The 26,651-nt window shown below is 50.1% G+C and overlaps 1 protein-coding gene across 1 annotated transcript in view; it reads right to left on the bottom strand.

Annotated features, from left to right (window-relative positions):
• Nucleotides 1–26,360, bottom strand: part of map3k10 (mitogen-activated protein kinase kinase kinase 10) — an 80,984-nt gene extending 54,624 nt beyond the window's left edge. The window contains exon 1 of the mRNA XM_078241802.1: nucleotides 24,739–26,360. Coding sequence (XP_078097928.1) covers nucleotides 24,739–25,906 — 1,168 coding nt within the window. The 5' untranslated portion in view covers nucleotides 25,907–26,360. The remainder of the gene's footprint in view (nucleotides 1–24,738) is intronic.
• Nucleotides 26,361–26,651: the final 291 nt, after the last annotated feature.

Here is a 26,651-nt window from a genome sequence, read left to right as displayed (position 1 = left end):
AAAAGAGAAAATGCCGGAAAATCTCAGCAGGTCTGGCAGCATCTGTAAGGAGAGAAAAGAGCTGACGTTTCGAGTCCAGATTACCCTTTGTCAAAGCTTTGACATCTGGACTCGAAATGTCAGCCCTTTCCTCTCCTTACAGATGCTGCCAGACCTGCTGAGATTTTACAGAAACCAGCCTCCCATCCATTGACTCTGTCTACACTTCCCGCTGCCTCAGCAAAGCAGCCGGCATCATTAAGGATCCCACGCACCCCAGACATTCTCTCTTCCGCCTTCTTCCGTCGGGAAAACGATACAAAAGACTGAGGTCACGTACCAACCGACTCAAGAACAGCTTCTTCCCTGCTGCCGTCAGACTTTTGAATGGACCTACCTCGCATTAAGTTGATCTTTCTCTACACCCTAGCTACGACTGTAACACTACATTCTGCACCCTCTCCTTTCCTTCTCCCCTATGTACTCTATGAACGGTATGTTTTGTCTGTAGAGCTCGCAAGAAACAATACTTTTCAAAAGAGAAAATGCTGGAAAATCTCAGCAGGTCTGGCAGCATCTGTAAGGAGAGAAAAGAGCTGACGTTTCGAGTCCAGATGTCAAAGCTTTGACAAAGGGTCGTTTGGACTCGAAACGTCAGCTCTTTTCTCTCCTTACAGATGCTGCCAGACCCGCTGAGATTTTCCAGTGTTTCCTCTTTTGGTTTCAGATTCCAGCATCCGCAGTAATTTGCTTTTAAACAATACTTTTCACTGTATACTAATACACGTGACAATAATAAATCAAATCAAAATGAAACATTTTTTAAATGCTTTGACCACTGTTTCCATTTCATCTGAACATCTCTCCCATTTTTCCCCATCGATTGCCTTCCTGACCGTGAGCGAGTCGCTCACAATCATCCCCCAGAACCTCTGCGGCCAGGAATTACCCTGAACAATGTACATTCCACGTCAGCGAGTGCTTATGGACGGAGCCATAACCGCTTATCACAGTCGCTGAGGTTTTGCAATGTAAAATTGAAGCCAGCTCCCCAGCTTTTATCTAATCTCTGCCTCCACCCTGCTTTGATGTGTCGCACCTTAGACCCACCCAAACATCCTAATCTTAAAAGATTAAGAAAAGAAAGCCTTGCCTTTCACGGTCACTGGATGTCCCAAAGTCCTTTACAGTCAATTAACTGGGATTTTTTTTTGTTGCAAGTGCAGTCACTATTGCAATGTAGGAAACATGGCAGCCTATCTGTGCACAGCAAGATCCCACACAGAGCAACATGATAATGACTGGGTACTTTCTTTATGTGGTGTTAGTTGAGGAATACAATTGGCTGAGACACCGGGGAGAACTCCCTTTCTCTTCTTTACCTTGGGATCCTTTACTTCCACCCGATAGACAAACGACCCAAGACCCATGGCCACACATGATACGCGGAAAGATAAACCACCAAATCATAGGATATCCAGTGTAGAGGGAGGCCATTCGGCCCATCAGGTCCGCACTGACTCTCCGACAGAGCATCCTTACCCAGGCCCTATCCACGTAACCCCACTTATTTACCCTGCCAATCCACCTAACCTGCACATCTTTGGAGTGTGGGAGGAAATCAGAGCACCCAGAGGAAACCCACGCAGACACGGGGAGAAGGTGCAAACTCCACACAGACAGTAACCAGAGGCCAGAATTGAACCCGGGTCCCTGGCGCTGAGAGGCAGCAGTGCTAACCCACTGTGCCAGTCTCCTTACCCGACAGACCTTTTTTTTTTAAGTTTATTTATTAGTGTCACGAGTCGGCTTACATTAACACTGCAATAAAGTTACTGTGAAAATCCCCTAGTCACCACACTCTGGCGCCTGTTCGGGTACACTGAGGGAGAATTTAGCATGGCCAATGCACCCTAACCAGCACGTCTTTCGGACAGTGGGAGGAAACCGGAGCACCCGGAGGAAACCCACGCAGACACGGGGAGAACGTGCAGACTCCACACAGACGGTTACCCAAGCTGGGAATCGAACCCGGGTCTCTGGCGCTGTGAGGCAGCGGTGCTAACCACTGTGCCACTCCGCCACCCATGTTAACTTCGGAGCTCCAAACTCCTGGGGATGAACGGGTTACAGGAGGAGTCGAGCAAAGGTTCTCGGTTTCAGTCTAATGAGAAAGGGAGCTGTTTAATGTTTCATTATTAATATTAAATTACAAGTCCGCATCTCCCAGGCTGCTGACAGAGAAATTACTCACTTAGCTGGTCAGAATGAAGGCAGCTGTAATGAGAGAACATCTTAAATCCTTGGAGGCATCTTTCTATCCTATCTTAAACCCTCATCGATAATGTATGGCACCTTTGGCAGAAAGAATGACTTGCATTTATATAGCACCTCTCACAATGTCGGGACATCCTAAACAATTTCAAAACCAGTGAGGTGTGTTTGTGTCGTCACTGTGGGAATGTAGGAAGTGTGGGTGCCAGCTTGCGCACAGCAAACTCCCACAACCAGCAACGTGATAACAACCAGGTCACCTTGCGATAGCATAAAAGCAAAATACTGCGGATGCTGGAATCTGTAACAAAAACAGAAAATGCTGGAAAATCTCAGCAGGTCTGGCAGCGTCTGCAGAGACAGAATAGAGCCAAATGTCTCAGAGAAACTAGAAGCAGGAGGCCATTTGGCCCTTCGAGCCTGCTCCGCCATTCATTCTCATCAAAATTAATATCCTGATTCCCCACTCCCCGCCCCCCCCATATCCCTCAACCCTTTAGCCCCAAGAGCTCTATCTAGTTCCTTCTTGAAATCACACAATGTTTTGGCCTCAACTACTTTCTGTGGGAGTGAATTCCACACATTCACCACCCTCTGGGTGAAGAAATTTCTCCTCACCTCAGTCCTAAAAGGTTTACCCCTTATCCTCAAACTATGACCCCCTAGTTCTGGACTCCCCCACCATCGGGAACATTCTTTCTGAATCTACCCTGTCTAACCCTGTTAGAATTTTATAAGTTTCTATGAGATCCCCTCTCACTCTTCTAAACTCCAATGAATATAATCCTAACCGACTCAGTCTCTCCTCATAAGACAGACCTGCCATCCCAGGGATCAACCTGGTAAACCTTCGCTGCACTCCATCTATAGCGAGGACATCCTTCCTCAGATAAGGACAACAAAACTGCACACAATATTCCAGGTGTGGCCTCACCAACGCCCTGTACAACTGCAGTAAAACATCCCTATCCCTATACTCAAATCCTTTTGGGGGTATCCGGACTCGAAACACTGGCTCTATTCTCTCTCTCCACAGATGCTGTCAGACCTGCTGAGATTTTCCAGCATTTTCTGTATTAATCTCGTGATAGTGCTGCGGATTGAGGGACAAATTTTGGCCAGGACACCCGGGAGAACTCGTCCTGCAGCTCTGTAACATAATGCCATAGAATCTGTCACACGCACCCGAAGGGGCAGACGAGGCCTTAATTTAAGGCCTCATTGGGAAGACAATACCCTCTGACAGTGCGGCACTCCCTCAGTGCGGCACTCCCTCAGCGCCGACCCTCTGACAGTGCGGTGCTCCCTCAGCACTGACCCTCTGACAGTGCGGCACTCCCTCAGTACTGACCCTCTGACAGTGCGGCACTCCCTCAGCACTGACCCTCTGACAGTGCGGCACTCCCTCAGCACCGACCCTCTGACAGTGCGGTGCTCCCTCAGCACTGACCCTCTGACAGTGCGGCACTCCCTCAGTACTGACCCTCTGACAGTGCGGCACTCCCTCAGCACTGACCCTCTGACAGTGCGGCACTCCCTCGGCACTGACCCTCTGACAGTGCGGCACTCCCTCAGTACTGACCCCTCTGACAGTGCGGCACTCCCTCAGCACTGACCCTCTGACAGTGCGGCACTCCCTCAGTACTGACCCTCTGACAGTGCAGCACTCCCACAGCACTGACCCTCTGACAGTGCGGCACTCCCACAGCACTGACCCTCTGACAGTGCGGCACTCCCTCAGCACTGACCCTCTGACAGTGCGGCACTCCCTCAGCACTGACCCTCTGACAGTGCGGCGCTCCCTCAGTGCGGCGCTCCCTCAGCGCCGACCCTCTGACAGAGCGGCGCTCCCTCAGCACTGACCCTCTGACAGAGCGGCGCTCCCTCAGCACTGACCCTCTGACAGAGCGGCGCTCCCTCAGTGCGGCGCTCCCTCAGCGCCGACCCTCTGACAGTGCGGCGCTCCCTCAGTCCTGTGGCGGGAATGTCAGCGTGTACTACGTATTTACTTATTTTATTATTGCCACAAGTAGGCTTTTTTAACACTGCAATGTGGTTTCCTGCCACTGTCCAAAGATGTGCAGGTTAGGTGGATCAGCCATATTAAATCGCCCCATAGTGTCATGAGGACTCCCTAGAGTAAATGCTTGGGGTTATGGGGATAGGGCCTGGGTGGGATTGTGGTCGGTGCAGACTCGATGGGCCGAATAGCCTCCTTCTGCTCTATATGATTCTATGTCTAATGAAGTTGCTGTGAAAATCCCCCAGTCGCCTCACTCCGCCGCCTGTTCGGGTAACACTGAGGGAGAATTTGGCACGGCCAATGTATCTAACCAGCACATCTTTCGGACTGTGGGAGGAAACCCACGCAGACACTTGGAGAAGGTGCAGGCTCCACACAGACAGTGGCCCAAGCCGGGAATCGAACCCGGGTCCCTGGCGCTGTGAGGCAGCAGTGCTAACCACTGTGCCGCCCACAACTGTCCCTGGAGGAGGACTTCAACTCATTCAAGAGGTCAAAATGCTGACCCATAAGAAAATTAAATGTGCAGACAGTCAGCAGCGGCAGGGCTCCCTGGAGAGCGAGGCGATGGATGACAAGTATTGACCTTGTGTTTGATGGATAAATATTGGTCGGGACACCAGGGAGAGAACACTCTTGCTCTTCTTCGAGTAGTGCCTTGGGATTTTTTTTTTAAAATACCCCAGCCAAGCAGCAGTCTGAGTTACAACGCCCTACTATAAATTCCCTGCCTATTTATCGATCCCCCGACTGGGTTTAATCGGAAATCCAATGCCTTAAAGCACCATCACAGATTCAAATTTAATTCTGAAATCAAGGCTTTTAATTAAGCTTGAGTTTATGTTTAAGTTTATTTATTAGTGTCACAAGTAGGCTTACATCAACACTGTAATGAAGTTACTGTGAAAATCCCCTGGTCGCCCACACTCCGACGCCTGTTCGGGTAACACTGAGGGAGAATTTAGCACGGCCAATGCACCCTAACCAGCACGTCTTTCAGACTGTGGGAGGAAACCGGAGCACCCGGAGGAAACCCATGCAGACACGGGGACAACTTGGGTCCCTGGCGCTGTGAGGCAGCATGGTACCACTCATTAGTGGCACTCATTACAGCATACATAGTAATTTGCTTTTGTCTCATTAGTGATGTTAGTTGAGGGACAAATTCTTCTTTGAAATAACAATGGGATCATTTATATCTGCCCCGAGGACAGATCCTTTTTTTAAAAATTCATTCCTGGGACATGGGCGTCGCTGGCTGGGCCAGCATTTATTGCCCATCCCTAGTTCCCCTTGGAGGGCAGTGGAGAATCAACCACATTGCTGTGGCTCTGGAGTCACGTAGGCCAGACCGGGTAAGGACGGCAGATTTCCTTCCCTGAAGGACATTAGTGAACCAGATGGGTTTTTCCGACAATGGTTTCATGGTCATCAGTAGATTCTTAATTCCAGATTTCTTTTATTGAACTCACATTTCACCAGGTGCCGTGGTGGGATTCGAACCCGGGTCCCCAGAGCATTAGCTGAGTGTCTGGATTAACAGTCTAGCGATAATACCACTCAGCCATGACCTTCCCCATGATGCTACTGTAATTCCTCGCCTCAGACAGTGTTACACTCCCTCATGGCATTAGGGAGTGTTAGGCCGGAATCTGCGTTCAAGGCTCGAGTGGGATTCAAACCCAGAGTCTTCTTATGAACAGGAAAGTGCGCTACCCACTGAGCCATGGCTACCACCTCTTAGCCAATGGAAAGTCGCAGAATATCCCATTATACATCAAGCCATGCACTGTGTTATAATGACCAGGGGATAAAGTAATAGGCGGCACGGAGGCACAGTGGTTAGCACAGCTGCCTCACAGCGCCAGGGACCCGGGTTCCATTCCCGGCTTGGGTCACTGTCTGTGCGGAGTCTGCACGTTCTCCCCGTGTCTGCGTGGGTTTCCTCCGGGTGCCCCGGTTTCCTCCCACAGCCCAAAGGTGTGTGGGTTAGGTGGATTGGCTATATTAAATTGCCTCTTAGTGTCAGGGGGACTAGCTCGGGTAAATGCAAGGGAAGAAGTCTCACAACACCAGGTTAAAGTCCACAGGTATTGAGAGACTTCTTACTGTGCCCGCCCCAGTCCATCGCTGGTCTCTCCACATCATAAATGGTAAATGTGTGGGTTAGGTGGATTGGCCATGCTAAATTGCCCCTTAGTGTCAGGGGGACTAGCTAGGGCAATTACATTGGGTTATGGAGATAGGGCCTGGGTGGGATTGTGGTTGGTGCAGACTCGATGGGCCTCCTGCTGCACTGCAGGGATTCTATGATTCTATAACTATGCGACAGTAAGTGATTAACCTGACCTTCACCTCTCGGCAGAGTGTAATCGCGAGTGGGAAATGGCACTCGGTTAATGGACAATTAGTGGTTAATGATTATCGTTGCGGGAAGCTCGGATGGGACTCGTCGCTGTTTCGCGAAAACGTTTAACCCCCAAACGCGGCGGCGAATGCGCCTGGTGGAAGATTCATTCTGCAGCAGCCGACAAACGGTGGGCAAACTTGGCAAAGCGAGGGATGTGATCGAAGGCGGCGGGAGGCAATCGCAGCAGCGGGTGAAGCAGTGAACGGGTTGGTGATGTGGCCTGGGCATTTGGCAGCAAGAGGCTGCTTGTATGTAAACATTGGAAGGATCATGTTTCAATGCAACGCCCCACACAGCTGGCCGTCAAATATTCCATTAATTTATTTCTTTCATTAACGAGGCAGGTAAACACGCACTCAGACCCAAACACAGCTCACCCGAAACACTCTGTAGGGTATTGGCAGCAGCCATCAAATCCTGCAGATCGTATGAGCTGACAACAAGACAACAAAGATGGGAAGTGTGTGTGTGTGTCTCTTAGAATCCTACAGTACAGAAGGAGGCCATTCAGCCCATCGAGTCTGCACCGGCCACAATCTAACCCAGGCCCTATCCCCATAACCCCATGCATTTACCCTCGCTGGTCCCCCTGACACTAAGGGGCAATTTAGCATGGCCAATCCACCGAACCTACACAACCGACTCCACGAAAGCTTCTTCCCTGCTGCCGTCAGACTTTTGAATGGACCTACCGCGCGTTAAGTTGATCTTTCTCTACGCTCTAGCTGTAGCTCTACACTATGACTGTAACACTATCTTCTGCACTCGCTCCTTTCCTTCTCTATGAACGGTATGCTTGGTCTGTATAGCGCGCAAGAAACAATACTTTTCACGATCCCACTACATGTGACAATAATAAATCAAATCAACATCTTTGGACTGTGGGAGGAAACCCACGCAGACACGGGGGAGAACGTGCAGACTCTGCACAGTGACCCGAGGCCGGAATCGAACCTGGGACCCTAGCGCTGTGAGGCAGCAGTGCTAACCACTGTGCCGCCTGGAGACTGAACTCCAACATTGAAGAGTGCAGCGAGTTGCTGTGATTCGGAAAAGCGGTGGAAGCAGATTCGAGAGGAACTTGCACAAGGGGAAATTTTGCAGGGGTATGGGGCAAGAGGTGGTGGGACTAATATTTTCCAAAGCACAGGCATGATGGCGGAATGGCCTCCCACTGTTTCGACATCCTGATATTCACAGGCACCTCTGGGGCAGGCACGAGTGTGGGAGTGAAAACAACGTCAATCCAAAGCAGAAAAGCATTGACCTCACCCCAAGCACTGACCTGGACCAGATTTCCACTCCATCTGACGAAGGAGCAGGGCTCCGAAAACTAATGGCATTTGCTACCAAATGAACCTGTTGGACTTTAACCTGGTGTTGTTAAAACTCTTACTGGATTCCACACGGCAGGGTCAGGAGTGAAACACAATTAATGGAGACAGTTTAAAGGCTGGAACCCTTCACTGAAAGCACACTCATTTACCAGGTGTCAATTTCCCGGTGTATTTATCAAATATCATGCACTCACACCTTGTCCAGTTCACTCTGTGCTTGCTGAACTATACTGGCTCCGAGTCACATGGTGGCACAGTGGTTAGCACTGCTGCCTCACAGCACCAGGGACCCGGGTTCGATTCCAGGCTCGGGTCACTGTCTGTGCGGAGTCTGCACATTCTCCCCGTGTCTGCGTGGGTTTCCTTCGGGTGCTCCGGTTTCCTCCCACAGTCCGAAAGAGGTGCATTGGCCATGCTAAATACTCCCTCAGTGTAACCGAACAGGCGCTGGAGTGTGGCGACTCGGGGATTTTCACAGTAACTTCATTGCAATGCTGATGTAAGTATACGCACGGTGGCACAGTGGTTAGCACTGATGCCTCACAGCGCCAGGGACCCGGGTTCGATTCCCGGCTTGGGTCACTGTCTGTGTGGAATCCGCACATTCTCCCAGTGTCTGCGTGTGTTTCCCCTGGGTGTTCTGTGCTTCTTTGATTGGCTAAGCCTCAATCACTCCACCATTGGTTGCCTGGGCCCGAACAGAGGAACATTCGGCCCGTTGAGCCTGCTCCTCCATTCAATATCACCATGGCTGATTGGATGCTTCAATCTCTTCTCCTCATAACCCTTTACATTCTTGTTATTCAGAAAGCTCTGAAATTCCCTCCTAAAACCTCTCCATGTTGTTCTCCTCCTTCAAGATGCTTTTTAAAACAGACTTATTGATCAGAAACATAGAAGATCGGAGCAGGATGAGGCCATTCGGCCCTTCGAGCCTGCTCCCCCATTCATCACAATCAAGGCTGATCATCCAACTCAATAGCCTAATCCTGCTTTCTCCCCATAACCTTTGATCCCATTCGCCCCAAGTGCTATATCCAGCCGCCTCTTGAATACATCCAATGTTTTGGCATCAACTACTTCCTGTGGTAATGAATTCCACAGGCTCACCACTCTTTGGGTGAAGGAATGTCTTCTCACCTCCGTCCTAAATGGTCTACCCCGAATCCTCAGACTGTGACCCCTGGTTCTGGACTCCCCTCACCATCAGGAATATCCTCCCTGCATCTACCCCGTCTAGTCCTGTTAGACTTTTATAAGTCTCTATGAGATTCCCCCTCATTCATCTGAACTCCAGCGAAAACAAACTTAACCTAGTCAATCTCTCCTCACACATCAGTCCCACCATCTCCAGAATCAGCCTGGTAAACCTTCCATCGAGGGCAAGAACATCCTTCCTCAGAAAAAGAGGCCAAAACTGCACACAATACTCTAGGTGTGGCCTCACCAAGGCCCTGTATAATTGCAACAATGATGTGGAGATGCCGGCGTTGGACTGGGGTAAACACAGTAAGAGTTTTAACAACACCAGGTTAAAGTCCAACAGGACTGTTGGACTTGAACCTGGTGTTGTTAAAACTCTTACTGTAATTGCAACAACACAGACTTGCTCCTGTAATCCGAAACCTGTCCTAATGTCATCTTGTGAGTCTCGGTGACAGATTCGGTTTGATAATGTGAACAAACCTGGGATGTTTCACCTTTAATGTTGTGCATTAAAGTTGTACATTTGAGTTATATTTCTGCATTTTATCCAAGTTCAGCTTTTAACTGAGATATTTAATGGTGTAACATTACAATCAACCATAACGTTCCTGTGTAAATTTCACCCTGAGAACTAAAGTTTAGCGTCACAAGTAGGCTTACATTAACACTGCAATGAAGTTACTGTGCCAATGCACCTAACCAGCACGTCTTCCCGACGGTGGGTTGAAACCAGAGTACCCAGAGGAAACCCACGCAGACACGGGGAGAACGTGCAAACTCTGCACAGACAGTGACCCAAGCCGGGAACCCGGGTTGTGGCAGCAGTGCGAACCGCCATGCCACCAGTTATACTTTCCTGCTCCACGCAACCGGATCCAACTAAAATGGCAATGCAAAGGTTGGTTTATTATGGCCTCGGCACCTCCCTCTGCGACTGGATCCTGAACTTCCTAACTCACAGACCACAGTCAGTAAGGATAGGCAACAACACCTCCTCCACAATAATCCTCAACACCGGTGCCCCACAATGCTGTGTTCTCAGCCCTTACGATATCCCTTATACACCTATGACTGTGCGGCCAAATTCCCCTCCAATTCGATTTTGAAGTTTGCTGACAACTCCACCATAGTGGGTCGGATCTCAAACAATGACAAGACAGAGTACAGGAATGAGATGGAGAATCTGGTGCGGCAACAAAAATCTCTCCCTCAATGTCAACAAAATGAAGGAGATTATCATCGACTTCAGGAAGCTTAAAGGAGAACACGCCCCTGTCTACATCAATGGGGACGAAGTAGAAAGGGTCGAGAGCTTCAAGTTTTTAGGTGTCCAGATCACCAACTTGTCCTGGCCCCCCCATGCCAACACTATAGTTAAGAAAGCCCCACCAACACCTCTACTTTCTCAGAAGACTAAGGAAATTTGGCATGTCCGTCACGACTCTCACCAACTTTTACAGATGCACCATAGAAAGCATTCTTTCTGGTTGTATCACAGCTTGATATGGCTCCTGCTCTGCCCAAGACCACAAGGAACTACAAAAGATCATGAATGTAGCCCAATCCATCACGCAAACCAGCCTCCCATTCACTGACTCTGTCTACACTTCCCGCTGCTGCCTCGGCAAAGCAGCCAGCATAATTAAGGACCCCATGCATCCCGGACATTCTCTCTTCCATCTTCTTCCTTCGGGAAAAAGATACAAAAGTCTGAGGTCACGTACCAACTGACTCAAGAACAGCTTCTTCCCTGCTGCTGTCAGACTTTTGAATGGACTTACCTCGCATTAAGTTGATCTTTTCTTACACCCTAGCTATGACTGTAACACTACATTCTGCACTCTCTCCTTTCCTTCTCTATGAACGGTATGCTTTGTCTGTATAGTGCGCAAAAAACAATACTTTTCACTGTATGTTAATACATGTGACAATAATAAATCAATCAAAAATCAATTCCTCGATGTACCTTCACTCCTCCTCCTCCTCACCCCCACCACCCCCCATCCCTTCAACCGACTTTGACCTCTCGCAGTCCAACAACTCTGGCCTTATCAAGGCCGCCTCTTCATTCCTTCCTCAGCAGTCATGCCTTCAGCAACCACACCCATATTTCCTGGAAAGGGCACCTTGGTATCCATAAGATATCAGCATGATTTGGACAGGTCGGGTGAGTGCTCAAATCAATGGCAGATGCAGTATAATTTGGATAAATGTGAGGTTATTCACTTTGGAAGCAACATCAAGGCAGATTGCTACCTGAATGGTTGTAAATTGGGAGAGGGGAGTGTGCAGCGGGACCTGGGTGTCCTTGTGCACCAGTCGCTGAAGGTAAGCATGCAGGTGCAGCAGGCGGTAAAGGCGGCAAATGGCATGTTGGTCTTCATTGCGAGAGGTTTTGAGTACAGGGATGTGTTGTTGCAATTATACAGGGCCTTGGTGAGGCCACACCTAGAATATTGCGTGCAGTTTTGGTCTCCTTTTCTGAGGAAGGATGTTCTTGCTCTCGATGGAAGGTTTACCAGGCTGATTCCGGGGATGGTGGGACTGATGTATGAGGAGAGATTGACTCGGTTAGGATTGTTTTCGCCGGAGTTCTGATGAATGAGGGGGGGTCTCATAGAGACTTATAAAATTCTAACAGGACTAGACAGGGTAGATGCAGGGAGGATATTCCCGATGGTGGGGGTGTCCAGAACCAGGGGTCACAGTCTGAGGATTCGGGGTAAACCATTTGGGACGGAGATGAGGAGACATTTCTTCAACCAAAGAGTGGTGAGCCTGTGGACTTACCACAGGAAGTAGTTGATGCCAAAACATTGAACGTATTCAAGAGGTTGCTGGATATAGCATTGGGGCGAATGGGATCGAAGGTTATGGGGACAAAGCAGGATTAGGCTATTGAGTTGGACAATCTTCTATGTTTCTAAAGTAGCAGAATGAGGCCATTCTGCCCATCGCTTCTGCTCCGCCATTCAATCCTGGTTGATATGTTTCTCATCCCCATTCTTCCACCTTTTCCCCGTAATCTTTGATCACCTCACCAATCAAGAACCTATCTATCTCTGTCTTAAAGACACTCAATGACCTGGCCTCCACAGCCTTCTGCGGCAAAGAGTTCCACAGATTCACCACTCTCTGGCTGAAAAAATTCCTCCTCATCTCTGTTTTAAAGGATCGTCCCTTTAGCCTGAGGTTGTGCCCTCGGATCCCAATCTCTACGACTAATGGAAACATCTTTCCCACGTCCATTCTATCCAGGTCTTTCAGTTTTCTCGGGCTGGCATGGACGAGATGGGCCGAACAGTCTCCTTCTGTGCTGTAACCCTCCAGCCCTCTCTCCTCCTTTAAGACTCTGCTCAAACTTCACATCTTTCATCAAACCCTTCTAACGTCTTTCTTCACTCAGTGCCTTATCCTGCCCACAAGTCTCGGACAGGCCTCATTCAACTCAGACAGCCAGTGGGTTAGCACTGCGGCCTCACAGTGCCAGGGACCCGGGTTCAATTCCGGCCTCGGTTCGCTATCTGTGTGGAGTTTGCACTTTCTCCCCGTGTCTGCGTGGGTTTCCTCCGGGTGCTCCAGTTTCCTCCCACGCTCCAAATATATGCAGGTTAGGTGGATTGGCCGTGCTAAATGCTGCAGCCTTACCGGGATAGGGCAGTAAAGCTGGGCAGCCTGGGTGGGATGCTCTTTCTGAAAGTTAGAAACATAGAAACTAGAAGCAGGAGGAGGCCATTCGGCCCTTCGAGTCTGCTCCGCCATTCATCACGATCGCGGCTGATCATCGAATTCAATATCACAGAATCGCTACAATGCAGAAAGAGGCCATTCGGCCCATCGAGTCTGCACCAACCACAATCCCGACCAGGCCCTATTCCCATAACCCCACATATTTACTCTGCTAATCCCCCTGGCATTAAGGGGCAATTTACCATGACCAATCAACCTAACCCACACACCTTTCAGAGTCTGGGAGCACCCGGAGGAAACCCACGCAGACACAGGGAGAACGTGCAGACTCCACACAGACAGTGACCCAAGGCCGGAACTGAACCCGCGTCCCTGGCACTGTGAGGCAGCAGTGCCAACCACTGTGCCACCCTGATTCCCTCCCCACCAATATCCTATGATCCCTTTAGCCCCTAGAGCTATATCTAGTTTCTTTTTGAAGTCACACAACGTTTTGGCCTCAACTACATTCTGTGGTGTAGAAACAGTCGGTGCAGACTCGATGGGCTGAATGGCCTCTTTCTGCACTGCAGGGATTCTATGGTTCTAAAAGGGAATACTGAAGGGTGGCCTGTAAGGGGTTGTAAGATGAAAGGGTTTCAGAGTAGACGTAGAGAAGATGTTTCCACTCGTGTCGAGAGACCAGAACAAGAAGGTATACGATAGTCACTCAGAAATCCAGTAACAATTTCAGGAGTAACCTCTGTGTGGAACCCGCTCCCACAGGGACTGGCTGAGGTGAACAGTACAAAGGGTTTAAACCAGGGAGAAGGGATTGAAGGATTGCTAGGTGAAAATGAAGAAGAGTGGGAGGAGGCTCGTGTGAGGCATAAACACCAGTACAAACCAGATGGGCTGAATGGCCTGTTCCTGTGCTGTAAATGCCATGTATTACTTCAGCACTATGCTCCTGAAATGCAAGTTGTTGATGAGTCTGAGTTTTATCCACTGTCAGAGCAGGAGGAGGCGGCAGCTTGCAAAGGACAACATAACCTGTGTTGTGAGTCAAAATATGTGCAGCGTGGGGAAGCTAAGAGTTTGTAACTTACATTAAATATGATTTGATTATAATCTAGTCGAGTGTAACATTAGAAACTATACGTACTCAAGGATACTGTACTTACCAGGAACTGCACGTTCATAGAATCATAGGATCTCTACAGTGCAGAAGGAGGCCATTTGGCCCTCGAGGTCAGCACAGTGGTTAGCACTGCTACCTCACAGTGCCAGGGACCTGGGTTCAAGTCCAGCCTCGGGTCACTGCCTGTGTGGAGTTTGCACATTCTCGCCGTCTCTGCGTGGGTTTCCTCCGGGTGTTCCGGTTTCCTCCCACAGTCCAAAGATGTGCAGGTTAGGTTGATTGGCCATGCTAAAATTGCCCCATGAGTCAGGGGGATGAGCAGGGTAAATACATGGGGTTAAGGGATTATGGCCTGGGTGGGATTGTGGTCGGTGCAGACTCGATGGGCCAAATGGCCTCCTTCTGCGCTGTAGGGATTCTATGATTCTGAGAGACTGCACGGACCACAATCCCACCCAGACCCCATCCCCGTAACCCCATTTACCCCAGCTAGTCCCTCTGACACTGACGGGCGATTTAGCATGGCCAATCACAGAATACTACAGTGCAGAAGAGGCCCTTCGACCCATCGAATCTGCACTGACGCATGGAAGGCCCTGACCTGCCCACCTAATCCCACTTGTCAGCACTTAGAGAAACCTAACCAGCACCTCTTTCGGAACGTGGGAGGAAACTGGAGCACCCGGAGTAAACCCACGCAGACATGGGGAGAACGCGCAGACTCCACACAGACAGTGACCAAAGCCGGGAATTGTTGACTTGAGTTTTATCTCAGGATTCTGGGCAAAGTGTGTTGAGGACAGCGTTGGCCCAGTTTTTTTTGTGTCTGTCACCTAAAGCACACGATAATTTGGCACCAATTTGACAACTAGGAGATGCTCCAAGGTATCGAAATGTGGCAATGGCATCAGGCAGTTTTCCGAGATCAGGTTGGAGGGTTATTATCGGAGCTCCGTCTGACCTGGGAGTGCTTGATGCAAACACTGAGTGACACATCCTCCAGGTCCTAAACCCCAAAGGGCAGCAACCATCCCAATTGAGCCTCCTTCCTGTGCTCTGAAGCAAGTTTCCGCACGGTGAAGTAAAACTGCAGAGAAAGCAGGAGACTCCCACAGGTCATCTGTCTGAACGCTCTCCGGATGCAGTGCTGATCGTGGTTCCATTGAAAATCAAAGGGTCGGCAGACAAAATCTCTCTGTCTCCTGCTTTCCCATCACACCGCGATCAGGGAAGGCCTACCCAGCCCATCCTGCCTTCAATGAGATGAAGGCTTGTGGCCAGCACGGCGGCAAGCACTGCTGCCTCTCAGCGCCAGGGACCCGGGTTCGATTCCCGGCTTGGGTCACTGTCTGTGCGGAGTCTGTACATTCTCCCCGTGTCTGCGTGGGTTTCCTCTGGGTGCTCCGGTTTCCTCCCACAGTCCAAAAACATGCCGGTTAGGGTGCATTGACCCGAACAGACCCTAGTGTGGTGACGAGGGGAATTTCAGAGCAACTTCATTGCAGTGTTAATGTAAGCCTTACTTGCGACTAATAAATAAAACTTTTAACTTTAAACTTTATCCAAACTCATCATGTCCCTCTCCTTTCCTTCTCTATGAACGGTATGCTATGTTTGTATCGCATGCAAGAAACAATACTTTTCACTGTATACTAATACATGTGACAATAATAAATCAAATCAAAAGGTCATGAATCCATCACGCAAACCAGCCTCCCATCCATTGACTCTGTCTACACTTCCCGCTGCCTCGGAAAAGCAGCCAGCATAATTAAGGACCCCACGCACCCCGGATATTCTCTCTTCCACTTTCTTCCGTCGGGAAAACGATGCAAAAGTCTGAGGTCACGTACCAACCGACTCAAGAACAGCTTCTTCCCTGCTGCTGTCAGACTTTTAGAAACATAGAAAAACTACAGCACAATACAGGCCCTTCAGCCCACAAAGTTGTGCCGAACATGTCCCTACATTAGCGATGACTAGGCTTACCTATAACCCGCTATAATAGAAATCATTGGACCTACCTCGCATTAAGTTGATCTTTCTCTACACCCTAGCTATGACTGTAACACTACATTCTGCACTCTCTCCTTTCCTTCTCTATGAACGGTATGCTTTGTCTGTATAGCACGCAAGAAACAATACTTTACACTGTATGTTAATACATGTGACGACAATAAATCAAATATTATAAAATCAATATGTCAACCGCAGCTCAGCGGGTAGCATCTCTCACCTCCGAGTCAGAAGGTTCAAATCCCACTGAAGGCCTCGAGTACAAAGCCCAAACGTGACACTGTGTGGTTTTGAGGGAGCACCAGGGGAGGTGAGGGTGAGATGCTGATGTGAGGCCCCCCCTTTCAGATGGATGTTATGGTCACAATTTCAAAGGAAGGTTCTCTCCGGTGCCCCGGCTAATGTTTAGTCCCTCAGTCAACATCACACTGACAGCTGACCTGGCCATTACCACATTGCTGTTGGTGGGATCTTGCTGTGCTCAAAATGACTGCCACATTTCCTCCATTACGACACTGACGAAACTTCAGGAAAGCCTTAAAATGGATTGGAAAGCACCTTGGAATGTTCTGGGATTGTGAAAGGTGTTAGAAAAATGCAAGTCTTTTCAAAAGAAATTATCTATACCCTTGTCTAGAGAAAAAGAAAAATTATTGATCTCGGATTTCATAGAATCCCTGCAGTGCTGAAGGAGGCCATTCAGCCCATCGGGTCTGCACTGACAACGATCCCACCTATTCCTGTAACTGCACATATTTTACCTGCTAATCCCTCTAACCTACTCATCCTGGGACATTAAGGGGCCATTTAGCACGGCCAATCCACCTAACCTGCACATCTTGGGACTGTGGGAGGAAACCGGAGCACCCGGAGGAAACCGGGCTCGAGTCTATGCTGTTTTGTGGGAAAATTCCACAATTCCATTGCCTGTTGTGTGATGAAGTGTTTCCTAATTTCACTTCCGAATGCTTTGGCTCTGATTTCAACGCCTTGTCCGAGGCTCTGCCACAAACAAACTGTTTCTACTCATGTTATCAAAGAACTTTAAATTGCTACAATCGTCAATCCAATCCTCCTCTGCCCCGCTATATTCCAGATACTCATGTCTCTTACCCTGGGACCATAGTGATGAGAAGGAACCAAACCAGGGTTAATTTCAAACCCTGCGCTTTCAGGAGTGGAGTCCCACGCTAAATGAAGTTAAAGTTTATTTTATTTGTCACAAGTAGGCTTGCATTAACACAGCAACGAAGTTACTGTGAAAATCCCCGAGTCGCCACACTCCTGTGCCTGTTCGGGTACACAGAGGGAGAACTTAGCACGGCCAATGCACCTAACCAACACGTCTTTCAGACTGTGGGAGGAAACCGGAGTATCTCGAGGAAACCCATGCAGACATGGGAAGAACGTGCAGACTCCACACAGACAGTGACCCAAGCCGGGAATCGAACCCAGGTCCCTGGCGCTGTGAGGCAGCGGTGCTAACCACTGTGCCATATACTGAGCTCAAAAATGCTAAAAACATTTATTCTTTGACGGGAAGCGGGTGCCCTGGCTAGCTCAGCACTTATTGCCCATCCCTAATTGCCCATTGAGAAGATGGTGGAGTGCCCCCTTCTTGAACCCGCTGCGGTCCCTGTGGTGTAGCTACACCCACAGTGCTGTTAGGGAGGCAATTCCAGGATTTTGATCCAGCGACAGTGAAGGAACGGCCGATATATTTACAAATCAGGATGGTGAGTGGCTTGGGAGGGGGAACTTGCAGGCGGTGGTGTTCCCCAGGAGTCCGCTGCCTCCCCTTGTCCATCTAGGTGGTAGAGCTTGCTGGTTTGGGAAGTATTTACATTTCTTTCCAAAACAGTAGTTGGATGGAACTCTGATATGTGACCACTTGTCAGGCTTATTTGGTCTCGAGTTTGATGCTCGGAAAGGGTGTCAAATACTTCCTTCGCGGGAAGGGTGACTATTTTAAGACACTTTCTACTGTTCGAGTGGACAGTTGACTGATCAGAATAGAATGGCAACTGAATCGTAGAATCCCTGCGGTGCAGGAGGAGACCATTTGGCCCATCGAGTCTGCACCGACCACAATCCCACCCAGGCCCTATTCCCGTAACCCCACATATTTACCCTGCTAATTGCCCTGACACACACTAAGGGTCAATTTAGCACAGCCAATGCACCTAACCAGCGTGTCTTGGGAGTGTGGGAGGAAACCCACGCAGACACAGGGAGAACGTGCAAACTCCACGCAGACACAGGGAGAACGTGCAAACTCCACGCAGACACAGGGAGAACGTGCAAACTCCACGCAGTGACCAAAGGACGGAATTGAACCCGGCTCCCTGAATTGGAGGAGAAACAGAATATTGCAGTCCAAGGAAGGCCATTCGGCCCATTGTGCTAGCTCTTTGAAAGACCTATTCAATGAATCTCACTCCCCATGCTCTTCCCCTGTCGCCACATGTTCCCTTTTCAAGTCTTTCTCCAAGTTCCCTTTTGAAAGTTCCTGTTGAATCTGCTTCCACCGCCCTTTCAGACAGCGCCTCTCCGATCACAACAACTCGCTGCGTTAAAAATATTTACCTTCATCTCTCTCTATAGTTCTCTGGTCGATAATCTCATCGAGTTCCTGCCCCTCCTGCCTGTGGAAAGCTTCTGTCTATCCAAACCACAAAACGTGAATCTATTCTCTTCTGAGGAGAACGATCCAGTTTCTCCAATCTCTCCACCAAACTGAACTCCTTCACCCCCAACAACCTGGCCACACGCACGAGGGAATGTGACCATGGAGCTGCTCAGACCCAATCAAGGCCGTATTGACATTCTTCCCTGTCCGGTCCATATGTATTTGATCAACACGACACATTTAACACTTCATGCTGACTGCTACGGCTCACAAACCCAGCCAGCCAGAATCAAGACATCTTTGGACAGACATCAAATGCTTCTATCTGACACAACAACAAAAGGATTTTCTGATGAGGAAAGGTTGAGCAGGTGGGGTATGTACTCACTGGAGTTTACAAGAACAAGAGTCACAGAGATACACAGCACAGAAACAGGCCCTTCGGCCCAACTCGTCCATGCCGACCAGGTTTCCTAAACTGAACTGGTCCCATTTGCCTACGTTTGGCCCATATCCCTCTAAACCTTTCCCATCCATGTCCACATGTCTTTTCAATGTTGTAATTGTACCCACCTCTACCACCTCCTCTGGCAGCTCATTCCATATAGGATAGACGATGGCCTCGTGGTATTAACATTAGACTATTAATCCAGCAACTCAGATAATGCTCTGGGGACTCGGGTTCAAATCCCACCACGGCGGATGGTGGAATTGAAATTCAATAAAAAATACCCGGCATGAAGAATCTACTGATGACCATTGTCGATTGTCAGAAAAATCCATCTGGTTCACTAATGTCCTTTAGGGAAGGAAATCTGCCGTCCTTACCCAGTCTGGCCTACATGTGACTCCAGAGCCACAGCAATGAGATTGACTCAACTGCCCTTGGGCAAGTCGGGATGGGCAATCAATGCTGGCCCAGCCATATCCCACGGTTGAATAAAAATATACGTACCACCCTCTGTGTGAAAAAGTTGCCCCTCAGGCCCCTTTTAAATCTTTCCCCTCTCACCTTTAACCTATGCCCTCTAGTTTTGGACCCCCCCCTCCGAGGGAAAAGCCCTTGGCTACTCACCTTATCGATGCCCCTCATGATTTTGTAAACCTCTATAAGGTCACCCCTCGTCCTCCGACGCTCCAGGGAATAAAAAAGGCCCAGCCCATCCAGCCTCTCCTTATAATTCAAACCTTCCAGTCCCAGTAACATCCTTGTAAATCTTTTTTTGCCCCCTTTCCAGTTTAATAACATCCTTCCTATGGCAGGGCGACCAGAATTGTACGCAGTGCTCAAAATGTCGCCTTATCAATGTCTTGTACAATTGTGATGTGGAGATGCCGGCGTTGGACTGGGGTAAACACAGTAAGAAGTTTAACAACACCAGGTTAAAGTCCAACAGGTTTATTTGGTAGCAAAAGCCACACAAGCTTTCGGAGCTCTAAGCCCCTTCTTCAGGTGAGTGGGAATTCTGTTCACAAACAGAGCTTATAAAGACACAGACTCAATTTACATGAATAATGGTTGGAATGCGAATACTTACAACTAATCAAGTCTTGAAGAAACGAAACAATGTGAGTGGAGAGAGCATCAAGACAGGCTGAAAAGATGTGTATTGTCTCCAGACAAGACAGCCAGTGAAACTCTGCAGGTCCACGCAACTGTGGGAGTTACAAATAGTGTGACATGAACCCAAGTTCCGCACACACGAGGACGGCCTCAACCGGGATATTGGGTTCATGTCACACTATTTGTAACTCCCACAGTTGCGTGGACCTACAGAGTTTCACTGGCTGTCTTGTCTGGAGACAATACACATCTTTTCAGCCTGTCTTGATGCTCTCTCCACTCACATTGTTTCGTTTCTTCAAGACTTGATTAGTTGTAAGTATTCGCATTTCAACCATTATTCATGTAAATTGAGTCTGTGTCTTTATAAGCTCTGTTTGTGAACAGAATTCCCACTCACCTGAAGGGGCTTAGAGCTCCGAAAGCTTGTGTGGCTTTTGCTACCAAATAAACCTGTTGGACTTTAACCTGGTGTTGTTAAACTTCTTACTGTGTTGTACAATTGTAACAGAATGTCCCAACTCCTGTACCCAATGTCCTGACTGAGAAAGACAAGTCTTATTTCATCTTATTGAAATATAGAAGTCCGAGGGGATTTGATAGGGTGGATGCGGAGAGGGGCCAGTTTAAAAATAAAGGATTGCCCAATAGGGAGATGAGGAGACATTTTTCTCTGAAGGTTATCAGTTTTTTGAAATTCCCCCCCTCCCCCAACCCCGAGAGATCAGTGAGGCGGGGGGGTGTCATTGAATGCATTCAAGGTTGAGTTAGACAGATTTTTGATTGATAAAAGTGATGGGGTGAGGGAGGAGGGGGCAGGCAGACCAGGAAGTGCAGTTGAGAGACCACAACGCCATGATCTTAGGAATGGCGGAGCAGGCTCGAGGGGCTGAACGGCCTGTTCCTAATTCCTGTGTACCCCAAGACCAAATGTTAAAAAAAAAAAGGAATAATGTGCGATTTCAAGAGGAAATTAGATTTGTCTCTCAGGGCTAAAGGTTAAGGGATATGGGGAGGGGGTAAGGTGGTGGGATCAGGATATTGAATGGTGGAGCAGGTTCGATGGGCCGAATGGTCAACTCATGCTTCTATGTTTCTATGTCTTAGATCATAGAATCCCTACAGTGCAAAGGCCACTCAGCCCATCGAGCCTGCACCGACAACAATCCCACCCAGCCCATTTCCAATTCAACACCATTATGCCTACAAAACTCATCTCCAAACTCTATGGCCCGGGACTCGGCTCCTCCCTCTGGGACTGGATCCGAGACTTCCTAACCCACAGGCTGCAATCAGTAAGGATAGGCAACAACACCTCCTCCACGGTCATCCTCAACACCGGTGCCCCACAAGGCTGTGTCCTCAGCCCCCTACTATACTCCTTGTACACCTCTGACTGTGTGGCCAAATTCCCCTCCAATGCGATTTTCAGGATTGCCGAGGACACCACCGCAGTGGGTCAGGTCACAAACAATATGAGATGAATTACAGGGATAAGATAGAGAATCTGGTGAACTGGCGTGATGACAATAATCTCTTCCTCAATGTCAACAAAACGAAGGAGGTTGTCATCGACTTCAGGACGCGTAAAGGAGAACATGCCCCTGTCTACATCAGCGGAGATGAAGTGGAAATGGTCGACAGCTTCAAGTTTTTAGGTGTCCAGATCACCAACAACCTGTCCTGGTCCCCCCCATACCGAAATCCCACCAACGCCTCTACTTTCTCAGAAGGCTAAGGAAATTTGTCATGTCAGCTATAACTCTCACCAGCCTTTACAGATGCACCATAGAAAGCATTCTTTCTGGTTGTATCACAGCTTGGTATGGGCTCCTGCTCTGCCCAAGACTGCAAGGAACTACAAAAGGTTGCGAATGTAGCCCAATCCATCACACAAACCAGCCTCCCATCCACTGACTCTGTCTACACTTCCCACTGTCTCAGAAAAGCAGCCAGCATAATCAGGGACCTCAGGCACCCCGGGCATACTCTCTTCCATCTTCCAATGGGAAGGAGATACAAAAGTCTGAGGTCACGTTCCAATCGACTCGGAGCACCCGGAGGAAACCCACACAGACACGGGGAAAACAGCTTCTTTCCTGTTGCCATCAGACTTTTGAATGGACCTACCATATATTAAGCTGATCTTTCTTTACACCCTAGCTATCTCTGTAACATGATATCCTACACCCTCTGCTTCTCCCCCATGTATTCTATGAACAGTATGCTTTGCCTGTCTAGCGCGAAAGAAGCAATACTTTTAACTGTATCCCGATACATGTAACAATAATAAAATAAAATAAAATCCCAGTAACCCCATGTATTTACCCTGCAATCCCCCTGACACTAATGGGCAATTTAGCATAGCCCGGGATAAATGGATACAAAATTGACTTCTTGACAGAAGCCAGAGGGTTGTTGTTCAAACTGGAGGCCTGTGACCAGTGGTGTGCCTCAGGGATCAGTGCTGGCCCACTGTTATTTGTCATTCATATTATTGATTTGGATGAGAATATAGGAGGCATGGTTAGTAAGTTTGCAGATAACACCAAGGTAGTGGCATAGTGGACAGTGAAGAAAGTTATCTCCAATTGCAACGGGACCTTGATCAATTGGGCCAGTGGGCTGACGAATGGCAGATGGAGCTTAATTTAGACAAATGCGAGGTGATGCATTTTGGTAGACTGAACCAGGGCAGGACTTACTCAGTTAATGGTAGGGCGTTGGGGAGAGTTACAGAACAAAGAGATCTCGGGGTATATGTTCATAGTTCCTTGAAAGTGGAGTCACAGGTGGACAGAGTGGTGAAGAAGGCATTCAGCATGCTTGGTTTCATCGGTCAGAACATTGAATACAGGAGTTGGGACGTCCTGTTGAAGTTGTACAAGACATTGGTAAGGCCACACTTGGAATACTGTGTGCAATTCTGGTCACCCTATTATAGAAAGAATATTATTAAACTGGAAAGAGTGCAGAAAAGTTTTACTCGGATGCTACCGGGACTTGATGGATTGAGTTATAAGGAGAGGCTGGATAGACTGGGACTTTTTTCTCTGGAGCATAGAAGGCTGAGGGGTGATCTTACAGAGGTCTATAAAATAATGAGGGGCACAGATCAGCTAGATAGTCAATATCTTTTCCCAAAGATAGGGGAGTCTAAAACCTGAGGGCATAGGTTTAAGGTGAGAGGGGAAGAGATACAAAAGTGTCCAGAGGGGCAATTTTTTCACAGAGGGTGGTGAGTGTCTGGAACAAGCTGCCAGAGGTAGTAGTAGAGGTGGGTACAATTTTGTCTTTTAAAAAGCATTTAGACAGTTACATGGGTGAGATGGGTATAGAGGGATATGGACCAAATGCAGGCAATTGGGATTAGCTTAGGGGTTTAAAAAAGGGCAGCATGGACAAGTTGGGCCGAAGGGCCTGTTTCCATGCTGTAAACCTCTGACTCTAACCCGCACATCTTTGGACGTGGGAGGAAACCGGAGCACCCAGAGGAAACCCACGCCTACACGGGTAGCACGTGCAAACTCCGCACAGACAGTGACCCAAGGCCAGATTTGAACCCAGGTTCCTGGTGCTGTGAGGCAGCAGTGCTAACCGCTGTGTCACCGTGCCCACCCTTTTGTCCAGCTAATGACGTGATTTCACCAGTGTTGCTAGCTGGGTATACCCAATGACAATTAGAGTCTCTTTCCCAACTGACAGTGCAGCCGAGGCAACACAGTGGGTTAGCTCTGCTGCCTCACTGCGCCAGGGACCCGTGTTCAATTCCTGTCCTTGGGTCACTGTCTGTGTGGAATCTGCACGTTCTCCCCGTGTCTGCGTGGGTTTCCTCCGGGTGCTCCGGTTTCCTCCCACAGTCCGAAAGACGTGCTGGTTAGGGTGCATTGGCCGTGCTAAGTTCTCCCTCAGTGCACCTGAATAGCATAGTATCCCTACAGGGCAGAAGGCGGCCATTCGGCCCATCGAGCCTGCACCGACAACAATCCCACCCAGGCCCCATCTCCGTAATCCCACATATTTACTCTGCTAATCCCCCTGACACAAAGGCAATTTAGCATGGCCACTCAACCTAACCCGCACATCTTTGGACACTAAGTGGCATTTAGTACGGCCAACCCACCTAACCAGCACGTCTTGGATACTAAAGGGCATTTTAGCATTGGCCAATCAACCTAACCTGCACATCTTTGGACTATGGGAGGAAACCGGAGCAAACCCACGCAGACATGGGGAGAACGTGCAAACTTCACAGTGACCCAAATCGAACACACGTTCCTGGAACAGGTGCCGGTATGTGGCGACTGGGGGATTTTCACAGTAACTTCATTGCAGTGTTAATATAAGCCGGTTTGTGACACTAATAGATATAATTTATGTTTTACTTTCCAGGGCATTCCAAAGCACTCCAAACAAGCAACTGAGTACTTTTCGAAGGGTAGTTTTGAAGTGGGCTGTGTGTGAGGTGGGTGCGGGTGCTGCCTACTCACTGTTGCTGGATTTGAGGTCCCGGTGGATGACTGGCACCAACGCTTCGTTGTGGAGGTAGTTCATACCCCTGGCGATCTGCACTGCCCAGTTGACCAGGACGTGGGGGGGTACCTTCCTGCCGGCCAGGGCTCGGTTTAAGGCTCCCCCCCGGGCGTACTCCATGACCAGGCACAGGTTGGGCTCCTCCAGGCAAACCCCCTTCAACAGGATGATGTTGGGATGCCTCAGCATGCCGAATAGCCGGGCCTCCCGTTGCACGTTGTCGGCCGTCACGCTGATGTCCTGGTCGGGATCTTGCCGTGCCGCCTTCACCGCCACCACGTCCTGGCCCCACACGGCCCGGTACACTTTGCCGAAACCGCCCACTCCGATCATCTCCTCCAGCCGCAGCTCGGTGAAGGGGATGAGTGGCAGGGCGGGATGCTGAGGGCACTGCCCCTCATCCCCCCCGTCACCGCCCCCGCTGCTGCTCACATAGTTACTGGGGAAGATGCCCACTTTGTCCCGCACCTTGCCCGTCCACCAGCCCTCGTCCCCCGAAACCTGAGAGTCCTTGGACAGCAGTTCCACCAGCTCGCCCCGCCGCAGGCTCAACTCCTCGTCCGCTGCCGACTCGTAATCAAACACCACCGTCCAGAAGCTGCGGCAGCCGGGGGCAGGAGGGTGGGGGAGAGGGGCAAGCGGGGGGAGGGCTGGGAGAGGCTGAGGGAGGAGGAGAGGATGGGGAGGGAGGTGAGGGTGAGTTGGGGCTGGGGGAGGTGGGTGAGGAGGGGGTGAGGGGGGTTGGTGAGGAGGGTACAGAGGATGAGGAAGGGCAGGCTGGGTTAGGGCCGAGGAAGGGTGAGGAAGCTGAGGGTGAGTTGGGGATGAGGGAGAATGAAGAGTGTGAGGGTGGTCAGGGTGAAGACGGGATGAGGGAGAGTGGTGAGGGTGAAGAGGGTGAGGAAGGACAGGCTGAGTTGGGGATGAGGGAGGGTGGTGAGGGGGAGTCTGGGTTGAGGCTGAGGAAGGGTGAGTTGGGGATGAGGGAGGGTGAGGGAGAGGCAGCAGCAGCAGCTGGCAGCCTCCAAGGGGCTGGATGGAGGCAGGCTCCCCAGGCCCCCCATTGCAAGCGGCAGCCTCGGTGCCCCCGAGCGGCTCCATTGCAGAGAAGCCGGGCTTGTGCATCCATGCAGCAGGCTGCCCGCTGCGGGCTCAGGGAGAGGCTGGCACCGCTGCCCGTGTGGCCACCATCGCCCGGCGGAGGGCTCGCCTTCCCCGGCAGTCACTAACAGGCTGCCCGCTGCCCGCCCGCCCCTGCATCTTCCCCACACAACAGCATCGCTCCCGGGCAGAGACGGAGAGGCAGGGCCGCCTTGATCAGCCGGGCTCCCAGTCCCTGTCCCCGGGCTCCGGCTGCTCCCTGTCCCCGGGCTCCCAGTCCCTCTCCCCGGGCTCCGGCTGCTCCCTGTCCCCGGGTTCCCAGTCCCTCTCCCCGGGCTCCCAGTCCCTGTCCCCGGGTTCTGGGCTCCCTGTCCCCGGGCTCCTGCTCACTCTCCTCGGGCTCTGGTCTCCTCTCCCCGGGCTCCCTGTCTCTGTCCTCGGGCTCCGGCTGCTCCCTCTCCCCGGGCTCTCTGGGCTCCGGTCCCCGGGATTGTCACAGTCTCTCTCTCTCTCAGCTGTTCCAATGGATACAGTGCGCCGCCGCGCGGTGCCCGCTGGGAGTTGTAGTCCCCGCCCCCTCCCCCACGCTGAGCCGGAGCCCCGCCCCGGACTTCAACTCCCACACTGCAGCGCGCCACGCTGATTGACACCCCGCCGCCCAATAGGAACATCCCATTCCCCTGCGCGGCCCGCCAATGGGAGAGGAGGAGGAGGAAGGGGGCGGGCACTCTGCTGCCTGGGGGGAAAATCAATGATTAAAACAGAATCA

This window comes from Mustelus asterias, chromosome 24 (assembly GCF_964213995.1).
Source record: "Mustelus asterias chromosome 24, sMusAst1.hap1.1, whole genome shotgun sequence".
Classification (NCBI taxonomy): domain Eukaryota; kingdom Metazoa; phylum Chordata; class Chondrichthyes; order Carcharhiniformes; family Triakidae; genus Mustelus; species Mustelus asterias.
This window is presented reverse-complemented; position numbering and strand designations above follow the sequence as displayed.